The sequence below is a fragment of the Empidonax traillii genome, unplaced genomic scaffold, assembly GCF_003031625.1.
Source record: "Empidonax traillii isolate 1590-97213 ecotype Southwest subspecies unplaced genomic scaffold, ASM303162v1 scaffold139:size1643147, whole genome shotgun sequence".
NCBI classification, from domain to species: Eukaryota; Metazoa; Chordata; class Aves; order Passeriformes; family Tyrannidae; genus Empidonax; species Empidonax traillii.
The window spans coordinates 1,500,389-1,519,837 of record NW_020955332.1 but is presented as its reverse complement, the minus strand read 5'-3'; the positions used below and the strand labels follow the sequence as shown (position 1 = coordinate 1,519,837).

The 19,449-nt window shown below is 37.0% G+C and overlaps 1 protein-coding gene across 4 annotated transcripts in view; it reads left to right on the top strand.

Annotated features, from left to right (window-relative positions):
* The window catches only part of FAM135A (family with sequence similarity 135 member A), an 81,821-nt gene that overhangs the window by 30,820 nt on the left and 31,552 nt on the right, over window positions 1-19,449 (top strand). For all 4 annotated transcript variants that reach the window (XR_003571261.1, XM_027884200.1, XM_027884198.1 and 1 more), the window contains 6 exons: window positions 10,232-10,311; window positions 14,374-14,513; window positions 14,629-14,699; window positions 15,017-15,190; window positions 16,267-16,393; window positions 16,755-16,908. Coding sequence is in view for 3 of the 4 variants with exons in the window: in XM_027884200.1 (XP_027740001.1) it covers window positions 10,232-10,311; window positions 14,374-14,513; window positions 14,629-14,699; window positions 15,017-15,190; window positions 16,267-16,393; window positions 16,755-16,908 (746 nt within the window). In the remaining variant the exon portion in view is untranslated. The remainder of the gene's footprint in view (window positions 1-10,231; window positions 10,312-14,373; window positions 14,514-14,628; window positions 14,700-15,016; window positions 15,191-16,266; window positions 16,394-16,754; window positions 16,909-19,449) is intronic.

The window sequence follows — 19,449 nt, the reverse complement described above, 5'->3', positions numbered from 1 at the left end:
TTCCCAATCATATTGTTCTCAGTTTTCATCTCACAGTATTTTTGCGTGCCTTCCCTTCAGCAATTTGTTTCCTACCTTTCCTGAATACATTCCTACATAGCATTTATTTTAAAATATTTCAGATACCATCTGAGGTTTTGTGCAGTGCTGTTACAGTTTTCTCAAAACAAAAAGCTTTGAAAAATGTAGACTTTGAAAACAATTTTTTTTTTTTGCTTGCTTGTTTAATTTTTTTAACTTGTTGAACAGGTTCAGTGTGCACTGTGTATCTTCAGGGTATCCAGCTAGTAGAACCTGGCAGGAGAAGAAGGGATTTGGCTACTTAGTCTGTTTGTGCCCATGTAATTCCTTTCGTTTATTTAAACTGGCATCAGAAGTGTAACTTTTGTGAGTGTGGATTTTTGGCTTTGTTCTTTTAAGGGTATATTTACTGCCCTGTACTAGAGAGAGTAGGTTTTAGGAGATCAAAGATATTTTTGCTGTAAGAGATGGCTCTATCATGGCAAAAATAAAAGCCTAGTCAGGAACAACCACTTCTTCCTTTTTTCTGAAGAGGTAAGAAGTGGAGTTTCTGCTTTTCATTCTTGAATGCTCACTTTACTCTTTGACATTCATGAACTTTTAGGATCATCTTAATTTAGAGAAGCAGATCTTGACTTAGGCTGCTAACTCTTCATAACTTGCTTGGGACATTGTTCTGGTAATATTCCCTGAGATTATTTCTTAATTCTTATTTCTTGAGAATCATGTTAATAATGAATGCGTAAATGTAGTGCACAGTCAGCAGATCTGCTTCTCAATCTTTTTGAAATTGAAACTCTTGAAGTTGAGGAAAAAAATAATTTAGAAGAAGTGACAGTATAATTTCGTATTGTTTCTGAGCACGGAACCCCACCACGGAACCTGACCCAAGTGCATGTCCTGCCACTGAAGGGAACACTTTCTCCCCTGTGTGATCTTGCCATCTTTGATAGACCCTACCAGATTCTTTTTTTCCATTTTCAGATGGATGAGCACATTGGTTTGTTTTACCATGCAGCTGGTGGAACATCAAAACTTATTTGAGGAGGGGCAAAAACATGTAAAAGAGGTTTTGGTCTACAAAAAACTTCTAGTTGCTGCTTGGCTTAAGTATTGGCTTAAGCTGCCTTAAATGAATCATGAAAATATTCCTTGCTTGAAGGAAAAAAGATAGATGCTTCTGAGAGATTACTTTTCTTTTTTAGTGTCCTAATAACATCACAGAACAGTATATTATATTTGAAACTATAGTGTTTCAGTTTAAGAGATTGAACTAGAGGAGCTAATGTCACTTCCATGGATGACACGGCTTTCTGCAGGGGAAAAGACTGAGTTGTTGGTAAGGAGTAACAGGGATGAACTTTATTTGATGCATCTTACATAAGACACAACAGTTCACATGGGCTCTTTTGTCATAATTTTTTGCAACAGTTTTCTTGGTGGAACCTGAATTTTCAGCTCTGGTTAAATGTATGATGTATTTGCTATTAAAACAGAGATTGCCCTTCATTAAAATAAGACACCAAGTGAATTGTAAGGCTTGTATACTTGTTTACTTGCAGATGAGAGGAGCAGAATCGCACAGCCGCAAAACTCATAAAATTTGAAAGACCAGTAAATGCCAGAAAATGAGTTGTCTTCTGGTCTCCCATCTGTTGTATTGGCTAAACCTTGATTTCAAAATTAAAATGTTATGACGTGTCTTACTAAAAACTGATGCCTGTTTTGCAAGGGGTGAAGCTTTGTAAAATTGTGACTCTGGATACCAGGGAAACCTAGCATCCCATACTTTTTTCCGCAGAAAATAATAAGTTCCAAGCCACACAGTGATTAAACACATTTGTGAGGCTAGTATGCTGAATCGAAAAGTCAAATAGAAAATGCTCTCCAAGATAAATAAGTCGAGTTAAAAAGTTTTTATGAAAGAAAATCATTATTCCTGAAGATGAGCTTTATGAACCTGTTGTGCTTTAAAAATGCAAGAACATTTAGTATTTCTTTCTTGTTCCCTTCAGTGAAAACAGGAAATGAAAGAGGAACTAAAATCATAAACATAGACTAATATATGATTTATTCAATTAGCTAAGAACTCACCTAGTATTGCATGTTTATGTGTCTCTTTTAAAAAGCAATACTTGTTTGAGACTATTTCCTTTTCAAATGTTTAAATATATGTTCATAATGACTGCAGGAATTCTGCTTGAGTGTGCCTTGTGGTAAGAATGTGGAGAAAAGGCTTTTGTAGTAATAAGGCAAAATCCCCAGCTGCATTTACTTTTCCCTCTCTCCTGTTTTACGTGCTTAATCCTGTTTCATAACAAGCAGCTGTGACTTAGTTGAGGTATTAGTCTCCCAAATAACTCTCATCAAACTTTTGATCTAATAACTGTTTTGTTTATATATACCTTTAGTTGTCAGAAGTAATGTGTGCCATAGGCATGTGAAGTACTTCAGAAAAGTAATTCACTTTCAAGGAAACTTGCTTTCAAATAAACGGGAACCTTTTATCTATTTCCTGTAAGTTCGTGCATTGTGTTATTCAACTTAATAAAAACATGTTAGCCAGCTGGGAAATACCTGAATTTTCATAGATGGGATGGATAAAAGATTTTAAACATAGTATTTTGGGCATGATAATTTTCCTGCTGAAAATGTATATGAATTAAGAGTTTCTTAGATAAATCCTACAATTATAGCAGAGTGTAATCTCATATTGGTCCATATTAGAAGTACTTACTACAAAGTGATTGCAAGATACGAATATTTTTGTGTATTCTGTACTTGTATTAAATAATTCCCAGTCTTTATAAGCCCTTATCTAGTTTGGTGTCCATTCGGTATTCTGTGGGCCCTGACTGGGTTTGGTGGAATTAAACTTTTATAGATGACTTTGCATGTCTCCTGGAGGGGGAAATTAAAGAACAAGTCTAACCAATTCTCCTTTTAATTTGGCTCTTTGAGAATCTGCATTTCCCTGCCTGTGCTTTATTCTGTGTTGATTTATATTCTCTTATTTCTGTTCCCTAGCACCTTATTTTACTTCCTTTCTGATTTTCCTCTTTGCTTCTTGTTTATGTGCCTTTGCCTGGATTGCATTTTTGCAGAATGCTTATGAGGTTACAAAGAACATCTGGCAAATTTGTGGTAATGTTTAAGATAAAATATTTGTGTTTCATGATCATGTGAAATGATTTAAACATTACAAGGGTACGCAGATTGCCTAGAAAGATATGCTGCATTTATCAGTACCAGCTTGTGACTGTGTGAAAAGCTAAATGTCTTTACTGCTTTTAAGATGGACTTTTATAAATCCATAAAAGAATTAGTAATGCAGTGTCTCTGCAGCAGCAAGGGCCTTAGCTTGTAGGACAGAGGGGTGTTGAACAGAAGTAAAGGAACGTTTTCTCTCATTGTTAGAGCCTTTCAGTATTTTGCTGACTCAACCTCTCACCGCAGCAGGACTTTCTGTTAGTGCAGGTTTGCTTCTGTGGGAAAAGGTGTGATCTGTAGAAGCCACAGCTCTGCCAGGGTCAGTCTGACACTGCCTCTGTGGAATTGCTGTCCCTAGAGCTGCCTGTTCCTCCAGAGACTCACTCCTGTGTCTGTTTTCCTTGCAGTTCCTCATTTCAGTGTCACATTCCATATTTGCAAAGCAGTGCTTCATTTCCTGCTTTGTTTCCTCATGCACCAAAGGAATCATGCTTTCCTGAGCCACACAGTACCTTGGAAAAAGAAGTCTTAGTGGTGGTCTGCAGCAGAGGGTGTGTTTTCAGTAGGGCCCTGAATTCAGCAGATCCCAAGACCTCTCCTGAGGTTTTACATATGTGGAGTCACAGCTTTTCCTCCTTCTGGTGAACTGATAAACTTAGAATCTGCCCTGCAGGTTACCCAGTGAGCATGTGCATTTTGCAGTCCACAGTGTTCAGTGCTTGCTCTTGTTAATGTGACTGAGAGCATTTAAGCGTGCAGTGTGTGCACTGGGAATTAGAGAAGAGGAAAAGTCAGACTCTGCCATACGTGCTTCTGCCTTTCCTCTTCCTGGTGAGAGGAACTGCAAAAAAGTTTTACCTCAACGATGGAGTGTTTTATGAAGCTTTTTCAAAATGCACACTTCCGTTTGAATGTTCTTTAGCTGGAAAAGTGAGTGGTTTTTCAAGTAGTTGCTTGTGGAGCTAATGCTGTAAGTGCTCATATTCTTTTTTAATGCATGAGATTTTTTTTAAATTATGGTTGTCCTTTATGACTGCATTTGCACACATTGCTTCCTGTGGTTCAATGTGGGAGCATTAAAAAGTCAAATCACCATTACTTCCTATGTTTCCTTTTTTGTCAGTAGCAAGATACATTCCAGTTATTGATAAACTAAACCTATTTCCTGGTAAGATTATAAATTACTGTTTTCCGCAAAAGAGATGAAAAAAAGTTACTTGTGCCTACCTGAATGACAATCTCAGTGGGGAAAAAAAAAAAAAAGAAACATCAATTTTCCTATGTGGGAAAGTATTTTCTGGCACATGTCAGATCTTAAATTTTCAAGATTTTAATGCAGCTTGATAAAAAAAGATTAATCCTTCATACAGAAGGAACAGTAAAGGTACCCACAGGAGAGGAGTAATTCTAACTACTTTTTCCAGAAGACCTTTTCCTACAAGGTCTGTAGTAAGGACACTAAGCTCCAGATATCCTTGAACGTTTTAATATCATGATTATGTGTTTGCGTGTGATTACACTGAGGACCAAATGACATAAATGGTCGTGAGCAGGTACACATGTATATTTACTGAAGAAAGACTGCATAGACTGAGCTTGACAGAAATTATCTGGATATTTAGAAGCTCTCCGCTGGTGACTTTGGCTTTACTTGTGTATGCTGTCTCAGTAGACATCTGAAATACTTAGACTCTCTCCCACATTGTGAAGCAAAACCAAAGCTTACTTTTTGGGGATGGATGTGGAGCTATTTCAGGACAAGTCTTTTAAGCAGTACAAGCAGAGCAAGAGACCTGGTATTCATCCTAGAGCTCATGTCTATGGTCAAGCTAAGTAAAGGTAAGTGCTGTAAGCATTTGGAGAAGAAGGGGTTGGAAAATTTTCAGAGGTGGTGTTGTAGATCGTCCCTTATTTTTATTATTTTTCCCTAAATCTATGACAATGGAAATTTGATAGGAAGTAAAAGATGCTGCCTTTCAGAGAACTAAGTAAATCAGCTGTTGAGAGTATTTTCCCTGTGTACAACTCAGGAAAGCCAGGAGCTGGAATATGCTCTGTTCACAGATGTCTGTAACTTGTTTTGTACACCAGCTCCCAACTATATGCAGTTTTTGCTGTTTTGCCTTTCAGTCATCATGTTATAAATTGGTCAACCCTGTTTTTTAGGCTTCCTTTAACCTCTGGGATCATAGACTGATTCAGGGTGGCAGGGATAGTAGCATATCAATGTAGTCCACCCTCATGCTGAAAGGAGTGTCGACACTTGATCCATGTTGCCTGGAGCTCTGTCCCCTCAGGTCTTGAAAGCTTCCATGAGTGGAGATTTCACAGCTGATCTAGATAACCTGTTCCAATGCTTAAGTATCCATAAGACTGTTTCAAGTCTCAGTTTACTCAGTCTCCTTGTGAAGCCTGTCCTTCGAATAACATCAACAACATAACATCAAGCAGTGGCAACCTGTTTGTTGTCTTGTTTATTGGTTCTAAAGATTCATTCCAAATCTGTTCTTTGTGTGGTGTGTCAGACCTTCATCAAACTGTCAGTCTGCTGTTCATGTGTTCCCTGTACTGCAGTGACTCAGGTTAAGCTGCTGTTTTAGCTCAGGCTTTTCAAGTACCAGTAGTTGTATCATCTAAGATCAACCAACTGTATTTTGCTGAATTATCTGGTGGTGATTATAAACAACACAGCATAATCTATCAGGGTAGTTTAGCAAGTAATGCATATCAGGCTCTTGTTTGTGATTCATTTTTGGAACATTTTTCCATCATACTGTAAATTACAGTTCTTGGTGGTATTTCTCTTGCTTTATTCTCCGTTTAGTGAAATCTGCAGTTATCCTATGTGAGCTAATGGAGCAAATTATTAGCAAAAGGTCTGATGGATGTTGCTTTTGTTACGGGTGTACCACCTTTCTGAATACCATTTATTCTTTTCATCAAAACAGGGAGAGTGGCTTTAAAGCACTGTCAAAATATTTCTGACTTCTTTGTTATCTGAAAAATGTCAACCTTTAATAATCCGAAAATGACGTTTTTCTCATGTGATGCAGTCAAAACAGAGATTAGGGGAGAGGTTTTAACAGATTTTTTCTATTCTCCAAAAATCATCCCAGAAAAATCACTACTAGTCCAAGCTTTAAGAAGTCCAGCACTTTTCTGGAATCTTAACGCTGACTGCAAAACTTGAGCTGTTTCCTTTTTCTGGAGAACAGTTTTAAATAAACCTTGAAATGAACCTGGAGCCCCTATTATCACTAAAGCATTTTTCCAGGTTGCTGTCAGAGTCAGGACTTGGCAAGGAACCAGACTGGTGCAGGTCGGTTTGATTATTCCTCTGCCATGTTCCCAGCACTTAGAGGTGCGTGTTAAAGAAAGTGTGCTGTACTGAGGTTGGGCATGTGAATCTCACTGAATGTGCTTTTAGCACAGGCCATGTTCTGAAAGGTTTGTGCTGGGTTCTCTATTCCAGTGGGCTTCGGGAAGGCATTTTAGTATAGACACACTGATGGACCCTGACTGAAAAAATTCTAGCTCTAAGACTGCAATTGCGTGAGTAGGTCTGCATCTGCCACCTCTTGGAAGATGCTGGAGTGAGTCTTGAAAGCACTGGTAAACTGAAGTTACTTCATCAATTTGGCCACATCTGCTGTACCAGTTGTGTGATCTGTAGCATTGTTATCATCTGGGATTTTCCACTCCACAGGATACCTTCATTCTCTTGTTACATAAGGTAATGGAGAGCTGATACATGAGACAGTGAATTCAGATTGTGTTCAGATATTAATTATGGAGCATTTTAAGGATATTTGGGACAGTTGAATGTGATAGGTGATTCACAAGTCCTTGATACTGAATGTTATGTGGAGGCCCAAGCAGATACAATAGATTGGGTTTCTGAGTCAGTTGTCTGTATGAGAACTAAACAGTGTTTATGGTACAGCTGGGAAATAGTTTAAAGTGACTTGGGGTTGTTTTGTTTTTTAACAGAAATGGAAACATTGCAGCACAAATTGATTAGTGGGTTGAACAAAAGATGGAAAGAAGATGGGGAAGGCAGGGCTTTGGGAAAAAATAATGGGGTTTGATGCATTTTTTTGACATTACTTTTAAAATTTTCTGTCAAAAGAGGAATGTATATCATAACTTTAAAAAGCATTTCCTTATGTATTGCAAATATAATTACTTCTTGAGTCAAGTACTTTGTTTCAGCATAACGGTATAATAGCTCTTCATTGGCAGATAGATCCTTAATGTATATATGGCATTTAAAAAGGAGTGACAGTGAATAGTTTGAGTAGATACTGTGTAGGAGTCTGTTTTTATTTAAATTAAATGATTGTTTCATTTATCTAGGCGCAAGATTTTGAGTTAATATTTACGTATTTGTCCTGAGCTGAACTCCTACAGGATTTTATTATTCAGATTAACAGGTGAATGTTTTATGCTATAAACTGCCTAAAGTATAAATCCGCTGAAAGTCCATACCACCTATCTGAAACAAGCAAATAATACACCTTCATCTCCTCATTAACCCAAATAAAAACATGGGCAGGTAAAGAGTTTACTGAAGAAAAAGGATAGAATGATCTGCTTTTGATTAATCATAAGCAAATAATTATAAGAAAAAGAAGGTTGTCTTAATAGCCTTTTGGTGTCACAAATTACATTTTAAGCACAAACAATTCTATTGATTGCTCACTTTGAGGCACAAATTGTAAACAGTCACTTAATAGTATCTTTAGGGCAAATGAGTCTTATTGCATTAAGTAATGGGAATATCACATTGCACCTTTTTTCTGTTTGATGCTCGGTTTTTATTTTGCCTTTGCCTTTCATTTTACCTTGCTACAGTTCTAATTCATTAATCTATCCACAGTTGAAGTTGTTAAGCCTTAGTTAAATTTATGCTCTCTAGAGCTGTCCTGTGTTTCTAAACGTCAACTGAGAATGATGCAGATTTTGGATATTTTAAAGTCTAATGGAATGACTCAGTTTGGTGGGTTAGGGTGAGATGAGTTAAAATATGTGGCGTGTCTCTGACATATCTCTGTACTTACCAAGATGTAATGTTTAATAGGAAACATACTGAGACATTATATTTCATGTAAGCCATATGAACAGTTTTGCATTCTATCCCTACTGCCTCAAATAACAAGCAGTATGCTTTGCCACGATGGGCTAGTCATTTGGATTATGGGAAGATGCAGCTTATGGTGGTAGGGCATCAGGCTCTTGGTGAATGTTTACTGCAGATCCAGAAATGACACTGTGAAGCTGGGGCTGGTGGAAAGTATCTCCTTGTTGAGGCTATTGTACATTATATTGTATCACGTTTCCTCAGTAGAGGTGAAGTGAGTAACTAATTGAATGATGGAAGTCACATCTGATCCAGAGAAAAGGAGTAGTACATCAGTGCACTATATTGCATCCTCCTGGGTTAATGTTGAGTGGGGACTCTTATCTGCTCAATTCCTTACACTGTTGGAGATTACAGTGAATGCTTAATGTTAGTTTTTATTTCTTTAATCTAATACAAAATGAATTAATGTCCTATTATTCTTATCCTAATATTAATTTCCTGTTATTCCTATTCTGTTATTAATTTCCTAATGACTTAAGGAGTGTGTATGGAATCATGTTTGACCTTTTTCCAAAACCAGAGTATATAGCTGGTAGTTTGCAATAGGTTATGTGTTTAGTCTATTTTTAAAAGGTAGGCATCACTTCATCTCTTATGTCTAGCAGTGTTACTGGTTCTCTATAAAGCATTCTTTGATATATAGTTTTAATCAGACTAAAGTTGACTTTTAAATTTTATGAAAGGATTGAATTAAAATTTTTTCATTGGTTGATTATTAGGCCTAGTACACAATTGCATCAGTTGCTAGTGAAGTCCCAGATGGTCAGCTTTAGCTGAAGTGTCAGAAGCCAAAATCGGAATTGGTTTGGATTTGGATTGTGGGGATGATGAAACCGTGACTGTGATTGGCTGTACTCTGTGAGGGGAATACAAAGGGTAAATGTATACCCATGGGCATTTAGGACCATGGTTCTGCTAAAAGGGCAGTTTTGTCTTCCTCTCTCTGCTTGTGAATGTTCTTGCTCCCTCCCTTTCGGTGGTGTTAGTGTTTCTGGAGCTGTGTGATAGGTCACATAGCTCACTGAGGACCTGAAGTTAACTCCTTCAAACAAAAATAAGTTATCTGAAATGGAATGAGATGGTCAGAACATGTCATCTAAGTGTGTTTGTGGGTACTTGTTATGTAGAGGCTTCCCTAAAATCACTCTGGTGACAGTTACAGATTTCATAGGTAAAAATCAAAGTTGGAAACAGTACAGAGCTTAATAAGATGAAAAACTGTTTAGAGATGGAGCAGAGACCAAAAAGACTATTGTGTTGGGATTTTTTTACTTTTAGGCTAGAAGCCTGCAGTTCCTGCCTTTGATAGCAAAAAGGTACTGTCACATTTTGCCAAGTGTGACTATTTACACTTTTTAATAGCTGGTGGCCACAAAAAATATAGAGAGTGTCTGATAAGTGGCGTGCTTTCCGGGGATCCTGGAGGGGGAGTTTCACAAGCTGCAGTTTCACAAATAGCTCCTTCAGTGTCAGAACTGATTGTAGCAGCCCTATAGATGTGCTACATGGTGGATCCTTCCCATACAGTTGCAGAGTATCTGACACGCCTGATTTTTCATTCCCACTAGCGTAGTTTACCATGTATCTTTACAGATATTTGCTCCAACTCTGCCGGGTGTGGAAAGGCTGGCACTGTGTTGGGACTTCTTTTTATATGTGTATTTGGCTGTCGCTCTGATTAATGATTAAGAAGAAAACATAACAGGATAAAGAGTCAAAGTAGGATTGTTTTAAACTTTGTAGACTTTCTTGCTGTGTTCCTCCTTCCTACTCTGCATTCCTACCTCTGTCAGTGTCTCTGTATACGATGAGTTGTACTGTAATGCATGTGTTGCAAATCATTATCTTTTGCTTTAGCTTTTACCAGATTCGTGCATCTATGAAAATTCCTCCAAGAATTCCACACAAATTAGAAGCTAGTTTGTTACACGGAACTGGTAAGTGCCAAAATTTTTATGAAATGTAGAACTTACAGTAAATGAGGAAATTATCTTCCTTTTTCTAATTAAGGATCACACTTTTTGTCTTATGTTGTTGTGACTAATATGTAAGTGCTTCTAATTTTGTTACTGACACAATAAAAATATACCTTGTTCTTAGCAGTGAGACTTGAAAGTCAGTTACAGAATTTGTGTTACTGTTTTTCCTCTGTTGATTGTCTTTGCTGGTAGAAAACATGATGATTCCTTAATATTAGTGTCTTCTGTTTTTTTCCACTGACCTGCTCAGTCTTCTCCATGTCCCAGGGTAAGATGACCAAGGGCAGATCTCATTTAAGTAGATACCTCCAAGTTGTGGAGAACTTCAGATACCGGTTCTTATCCAGATTAATAAGCCCATTTTTTTTCTGAAGAGAACATTTTGAAAGGATCTAGCTTTCAATCTTGTTCTATTATTGCCTGGTAATAAAGTTGAAAATTTATTTAACCTCCTGAACAGGATTACCCACTTCTTCATCTTTTTTCTTTTTTAACCTGACACTCACTTTTAGTTTCTTTGTCCAGGTAAACTGAACCCAGAGAAAGCTGTTAGTGCTCTCCTAATTCTGTGTAGCCCACACCTCAGCATGCTGTAAAAATGTGAAAAGCAAAAAAATTAATCAGGTTTTCAAATGTCAAGTGGAATTATTGGAATTGCAAGGAAGATCTGCTATAGTGTGAGAAAATGTGATATGATGTTACTGAAACCTGAATTTTTGAGGCTATTTTGAAAGTAACTGAATAGAGCAACAATGTGGATACAGAATTTTGGTCAAGCTTCCTGAATATTTCTTGTGGTTTTGTGAGATAAATAAGTAATTCTTATGAACCAATATTGCTCCGCTTCAAAGGCGAGGTTTTATGTAGTTTGGAGAATTTGACTCTGGTAGATTTCCTTTACTAAAAAATATTGTTTGAATACTGACACTTATTAATATGTTTTATATTGCTGGGAAGAAATTTCCCATTTCAGGGTATATTTTAGAATGAGCTTATGTTATTTTTTTGAAAGCTTTAATCTTGTTATCAATTGTGGCCTGTTAGTTTTTCTCTCTCCTGTTACTAGACATAAAGGATATAAATATTAAGACTGCAGTTCCGTGTGAGTTTAGATCAGCAGTGCTGTCAATCAAAAAAATTCAGCCCTTGATTCCCCCTGGCCCCTCTTTCTTACCTTCATATTGCTCTGTGTGCCGTGATGTAGGTGTCTCTTTTGGTCAGGCAGCTCAGCAGGGAAACTCATTCAGCTGACAAGCAGCTATTTTACAAAAAATCAAACCCCTTCAAACCCAAAAACTTGGGGCCCTTTTTAGATCAGTCTCTGAGTTGTTTTTTTTTCAGGTATTTACTAATAATCTTTGTCCCACAACAAAGCAAAAGAAAGGGTACAAGCTGGTCAGTGAAAGGGCATTAGTTTGTCCTTGTGGACACAATAGTGCTTGGTCTTGCTGAGGATTCCTGCTTTCCATCTGCTTCAGCTGCTTGCCCAATTTAGCAGAGCTGGATGCTGTAGCTCAGACTTGCAGCTCTCCTGCTGAAGGTGGAGGAGTAGCTGATACCAGTTCTTGAGCCTGCTGTTATGTGTATAAAATAGCTGCTCTTAGGGTATGCGTGGAGTAGCACTAAGAGTGTTGACCTGTGTGGAAGCGTTGCTTGTTGACCGTAGAGGAGACTGGTCAGGAGCCCACTACTCCCACTCTTGAGAATGATGTCCTGTGTTGGTCAGGTAATTCTTCCCATATTTTTCTCTCTTTTCTCTCTTTCTCATACTTACCTATTCTAAATCCTGTTCGCTTTGATGTGTCATGATTTTCCCACTCCAAGTCTTTTTGCCTATTTCTAGCTCTCCCTAGCCTTTGCACAAGTCACCTCAGTTTCCTTACCTTAACTGTGTTTTCTCCTCTCCCACAGACAGTTTGAGCTCTCTCCTCCTTTTATTTCCCCAAGTCAAATATAAAGTCTTAGTTTTTCCTCCTCTTTCTCTTCCTTTGCATCTCCTTCCATCCCTTGCCCAGCCCTTCCCAGCTCTTAGCGAGGTCCTTTGTTAATAGAAATGGAAAACAATTTATTTAAATTTCCCACATCTAGTGGTTCACTGGAATTGCTTGCTGCCCAGAATGAGTGTTGTTGCAGATATCATAGGGCAATTCACTTGCTTTAGCTCCAGCCTTGTCAAGGTCTCCTGTTACTCTTGTCATTTGAAGGAAGATGAAAAACCTATGTATTTCTAACCTGTATGATGTTGTTTCAGATTTTAGGACGCTCTGAATTCCTCCTTTTCTCAAAAATTTGTGGCTGGTTTTCAGAGGAAAAAAAGTTGGGGAGGGACAAAAAAGCAGGTTAGGAAGTAATGAGATTAATCTGTTTTTACGATGCGAGTGTAAATTAATTCCCTACTATTTTTTCCCCTTCATTGAGGAAAAGGCTTTTTGTGTGGGTAGAAGCTTAGAAAGAGTCTTGAGCAGTCCAGTCAGTGCACGGTTGATTTAAAAAACAGTAGTTCTGCCTTATTGACCTGATGTTTGTGAGACCTTGCTCCCCATGTGGAACAGGCTTGGCCTGTTCCTGACGTCAGCTTTTTCTCTGCAGTTCCCCTCTCTCTTTTGAGGGTGCGGGTTCAGTTACACTGGAGTCAGCAGAACTGAGGGCTGTAACTCAGGGCTGGACGGAGCACAGGAAGTGGGACCTGGGCCATTTGTCTCCAGCTCTTCTTTTGTATCAGATGGGAGTGGGAGATCCCTTTTGCTGATGCTATGCAGGTATATCAGATTATGTGCCATGTGAAACCATACCTGCTCTGTCCTTCACCTGGAACAGATGACACAGATGGACATAAGCTGAAAGTGGCATTATACATAGGGGAATTACACTGTAATGATTCAACCTTCGTAAACATTTTGTCCATTTTGTCCAGGACACCTAAACCAAAGCTATGTATAAAAGCACTTCAGCAAAACCCAGTATTTGTACTTGTTTCTAGTTTCCGAAGGGAAGTTGAACTAAGACGTTACTAAGGTTATAGAGTGGAAATGTTTGCCAAGGGCAGTGGCCCCAAATCTGTAGAGTGCAAACGGCAGATTCCTCCCCCCTGTGGATTCCATTGAAATAATTTATTAAGAAGAATCAAAAAAATTTTAAAAAAGTTTTGCATCCCCATTTACACAATTTCTAAGACTTTGTATTCTGGTAGAGGTTGATGTTATTGAGCCTTTTTGTAAGAGGAGTGATAAGAAAGTATTCGTATTTCTGTTACTTCTGTTCTTCGAAGTTACATCTTCTTTTATCTATTTTTCTTCAGAGAGTATCCATCACAATACTTCCTGTGTGAAAACCCCTTGTTATTATGATAAATACTTCCTCAGTAACTGTTTTAAAATATTGCCTCTCTCATTTCTTCTACAAGTCTTTTAAAACATTTTTTTTTTTTGGCAAAAGATTCCCCAATTGTTTATCACAGTTTTCTGAACTCTTTGATGAGTAGTCTCTGGATTGAAAGCATAAGTGTCATACTGCAGGAGAAATGTAAGGTTCAGTTGACAAACCTGGAACTGGTCTGGCCAGAGTAGGATGCAAAGATGTGGAAGGCAAGAATGAGCCCCCTCTGTTCTCGATTAATTCAGTGGAGTGGTATATGTCATTTAACCTCTTTGTCTCAGGTAATTAAGAGTCTTCAGTGTGGTTAAACCCTGCAAATCAACATGAATGCTGGATGAAACAGGACAGATTTCAGGACTTTTGTTAGAATTTTTGATGCCTAGAATGTCTAACTTCCATTTGTAACAAAGAAAAAATCCTTCAGTTCAGAACTTATATTTAAAAGCAAATAAATTAAAAATATTGATACAGTGTTTCTTTGAAACAAAGTGTACTCCTTCAAACTTCAACAGTTGCTGACTGAGAACCTCTGGTATTATTGGTGTTACAGTTTTAAGAGTGGTCATGAAACTGATGGAAATGGTAGTTTCACTTACTTGCTGCTCTGGGTTTTCCAATCATGTTAATGCTTGATTCTCTCTTCAGGTGCAGATCTTGCCTTTCCTGCTTCAGTCCATGACAATATAGTTTGCAGTAAAACATTTCAGATTCTTTACAAAAATGAGGAAGTTTCTGTGAACGATGTGATGATTTTCAAAATAAAAATGCTGTTGGATGAGAGGAAGGTAATCTGCCATTCAACTTTATTATATTCAGATAATTCAGTCTTCATTATGTACAGTTTGAGTTGGTACAGATAAGGGACCTGAAAGATTTCATGCTTCTACAATTTCTTTGTAGATTGAGGAGTCACTTAATGAAATGAATTTTCTACTAACGTTAGATCTACACTTCACGGATACAGACTATTCGTAAGTTTTAAATATGGAAGTTTTTATTAAAACAACAATATATGTTAACTTTTAAAACTGATTAAATCTGTGTTATTTATAGGTGTCGTGTGTTCATTTTAGACCAAAATGATGGTTAAAAAGAAATCCAATGGTCAAGTCTGTAAAGATTTCATAACTGATTTGTCTCACTCTGATAATTTTTTTCTTCTTGGGGAGATGCCTTTGCATTCCACAGTATAGACCTATGCTAAATTGCCAGCTGTGTCAGTTATTAATAGCTTGCACTTTAAGTATAATTGTTCTAATTGTATGTTGGTTTCTTAATTTCTTTTTAGACCAGATGACCTGAGCACACTACAGCCAATTAGTAGCCGAACTTTAAAGTTGCACTTTAACTTACACCAGGGCCTTCATCATTACGTCAATGTTATGTTTGATTACTTCCACCTTTCTGTCATATCGGTTATAGTCCATGCTTCTTTGGTTGCTCTGCATCAGCCATTGATAAGGTAATCTCTCATTAATAAAATGCAAATAAATTATTCAGTGTTCAAATGGAAATGCTATAAAAACAGAATAATTAAGAAGGAATTAAATCTATGGCCAGTATTGTTTTCTGTATGATGATTTTAGAATATAGGACCCAGAGGGATGAGAAACTTCTTGTTTTCAAAGTTATCTGAAAAAAAATTTGGAGAGTTTTTGATTTGTTAGAAATAAAAGCATGTAATGTAGGAGAGAGATAATACCCAAGACCAGAGAAGTGGAGGAATGTATAAATATCTGTATTTATACATGTATATTTGTATGTATAAATATTTATGAATTTTCCTAATCAGGCAGATCTGCTGCTCACTCTAGTTGGCGACTGAAATAGCTGCCATTAATATGAATAGGGCACCTTCTGTTAGCTGCCTTATCTGCACAGTTTTCAGTTACTGCTGGAATGGCAATGTTGTCTGCAAATGATGCATTTACTATTTTCTTAAAGTAAATGGACATGGTGAATTTACTTTTCTCTTTAAAAAAGTTTTTGCTTCATTTTTGCTGGAACCTTTTTTATTTCATTTACTTGTGTCACCCTTTGCAATCTCTGTTTACTTCTCTCTCTCAAAAGTAAGTGTGAAAAAGGGCTGTATAGTCAGACACAGTCACACATATGAAGTGTTCTTTAAACAGTTTTTTCTTTAGCATGACTATCTTTCCCTTCTTTCATTATTTCCAAATATACCATGATACTGCTCCTAAGTTTCTTCATATTCAAGTTCAGTCTGTGCTTCAAATGCCCAAACCTTTAGCTTAAGGTGTTCGCACTGCTCGTGCTTGTCTTCACATCATGGAGAGCTATATCTCTGTGTATGTTAGACTGCTTCAGAACCACTTCTCCCCTGGCACAGCATCAGAGGTATCTGGGTCATCGCGAAGGGTTTTAAAAGGGCAGACCACCATGCTAGGAACTTCCAGGGTCTTACTGAGGGTCCTTGTTTCTACTACTTTTCAAGAAAAATCAAGAATTTGTTTTAACTGTGATAGCTTTATGACACGTAGTATGTTCAAATTATCAATTCATTTGTGCTTTTTGCAGTTTTCCTCGCCCAGTGAAGAATACCTGGTTGAACAGGAATGCACCAGCACAAAACAGGGACTCAGTGATTCCTTCTCTTGAAAGTGTGGTCTTTGGCAATAATTACACAAAACAGTTATCAGCAGACGTAAGAATATATCAGTTTATGATTTTATTTGTATTCTGTGGGGAGGTGAGAATATTATCTTCTCTGCAGGAGTATTACTCGATAAAGAATGAATTTTGTTGGAGTTACTTTGGGGTGCCGTGTGATAAGGGAAATGAGAAAAATTCTTCCAAAAGATTGTTTTCTATGCTTTAGGAACATGCAAGTGGAAAGTTTACAATATTAAGTGTTTAAACTTCTTTTTTAATGTCTTGCAATCTGTTGAAAATCACAAAAATGACAAGTTTGTGAAAAGAGGCAATTGCTGATCTTTTTTTTAATCATTCTGCTAACACTTCATTTATTGTACAATGTTAACATGTGCCTTTTTTCTTTGTTTTAGGGTTGCAGCTTTGTTGTTTCAGAATCTTTCCTCAGCCATGCTTATAATTTCCACTATACACTTTGTGCCAGTTTACTGCTTGCTTTCAAAGGGTTACACAGCTATTTCATTATGATAACCAAGGAGCTCCCCTCTTCTCACCGAATTGAACTGGGTATGTTCAGTTTAATAAAATGCATCGCTTTCTTGTCAGTGTTCATTAAGAATACACTCTTCTAGACTAAACTGTCACTGACCTTATCCATGTGGTATATCTAAAATACTTTTGCTTGAAGAAAATATAAAATAGAAAGAATTGTTGTCACATTACTAATAAAATAAGGAGATAAAAACCTAAGTCTATGCAAATATATTTTTTTCTTGTTGGTCTTGACTTGTGCAGTTATTTCAAATCACTGTGTTTAGTGGTGAGAAAGTTAGAGAAGCTCTTAATCCAAGTAGCACACTGCACTTCTTTGTTTTTTATATGGAAACTTTGCATATTTGTACAAAAATTTGTAACTCTGTAAGCTTTGATTTGAGAGGAATATTTTAATGGAAACTTATCTGAAAAAAGACCTACAAGAAAAAATTGCTGCTGGCTCACTTTGTAGTGTAACTTTTTAAACAGATTCAGGTGCCACGAAGACTTCTAGTTAACCGCATTTGATGAAAGTAACTGCAAAAGTATTAAATGTAATGTATGGAAATGCACATGCCCATTACATTTCTGTAGAATGCAGAGCCAAGCCTCAATTTGAGAAGTAGAAGAGCAGTGCAAGTAAAAAAGGAAAATACACTGGCATTGAAAAGAATTATTTAAACTTATTCCTCAGCAAGCATATACCTTTTTAGTCATGTTTTGACTTGGGAATTTACATGTAGACAGCATTCATTGATTTTTGTACTGGTTAATTTTAATGTTGTCAGAACTAAGTGTAGTGAAACAGCAAGGTTGGAAATTGAGACATGAAAGCTATTTTAAAAATTTATATGGTCAATTAATGATTCTAACAAAGAATGTTTCACTTGTGTATTACAAAATACAAAGCTATTTTTAGGGGAAGAAATTTTTTTAAGGGAGTGTATCAGAAATCTGTGTAGAAAAATACTAGAAACTGAGGGTTTTCCTTTATGGAAGTTAAAATACTGCAACACTTAGGCTGCAGAGAACATGTCTATGTCAGTTATCTTAATATTGAGGGAAACACCTTATTAAAGGTACAATTCAACTCTTAGTCTTCCTTTTAAGATCAGAATGTGGGTTTTTTCCAAATCATAGAACCATAGGATCGTTTAGGTCGGAAAAGACCTCTAAAGATCATGGAGTCCAAGCATTAGCCCAGCACCACCATATTCACCACTAAACCAAATCCGCAGGTGCCACATCCACATGCCTTTTGAACACCTCAAGGGATGGTGACTCCACCCCTTCTCTGGGCAGCTTGTTCCAATGCCTGACCACCCTTGCAGTGGAGAAATTTTTCATAATATGCAATCTGAACCTCCCCTGGTGCAGCTTGAGACCATTTCCTCTTGACCTGTCACTACTTTCCTGGGAGAAGAGGCTGAGCCCCACCTGAGCCCCACCTGCCTACAACCTCCTTTCAGGTAGTTGCAGAGAGCAGTAAGGTCTCCCTTGAGCCTTCTTTTCTGCCAGTTAAAGAACCTGAGCTTCCTCGGCCACTCCTCAATGGACTTGTGCTCCAGACCCTTCACCAGCTCCATTGCCCTTCTCTGGACATGCTCCAGAAGCTCAATAGAGCCTGATGGCACTGTTATTGTAAGGATAGGCTTAGACTAAACCTTGATGCTTAAGTGTTTCAGAAAGGACCTTCAATTCCCCTAAAACATTCCTTTAATATATATATATATATGTATGTATGTATATAATAGAAAAAAGCCAACCATTGAGTTGCATACTTGGGTTGTATCTTTCAACCTCATGGAAGGCACCAAAAACATTCATAAGCTTTAGTGGAACTTGAGTCAGATATTTACTCATTTAGCTTACTTTTGGGAATGAAAGTTTGAACAGAAATGCTCAAAATAAATACCTGAAGAGAATATTACAACTTACATTTAACATTCATTATATGTATTCTGCTGAGTTTGTTTCCTGTGGGTTTGGTTTTTTAATTTTTATTATGTCTCTGCTAGAATTACTTTGGTTTTTTGTATTTGTAAATATCTTTTTCATTTATTTCAGTTATTTTATATGATGGGGACAATTGAAGTAATAAAAAGTACTAATAATGTAAATACTAACTATTACTTTTTGCTCATGAAAAATAACTAATGCCTACCATTAACACTAATTTTTCTAAAATCCATCAACAGTAAAAATAGCTGCGTTTCTGAAATGTCTATAAAGAAATTGAAGCTCACTGGACCTCACGAAGTGCACTGTCATTCGCAATTTTTTTAATTTTTAAACTAAATTATTATTTTATAGTGGATATTTTATCTGGGAAGTTTAAATGGGCATTGCAGAAGAGAATATCCAGACCTGTTTAAACTCCAGAATCATCACTTTTTCGTTTTAGATTAAATTACTATCCCTCTAATTTTATTTCTTCTGTTTGCTTTGCTATTGCTCTGTCATATAATTTTAACACAAGAGAGTGATTTTGCAGAAGCATGTGCAGACAACTGTTGGACTTGATAAGTGTAACTGAGCATTTAAGTATTACTGCTTTCAGGAAATAAAAAAATG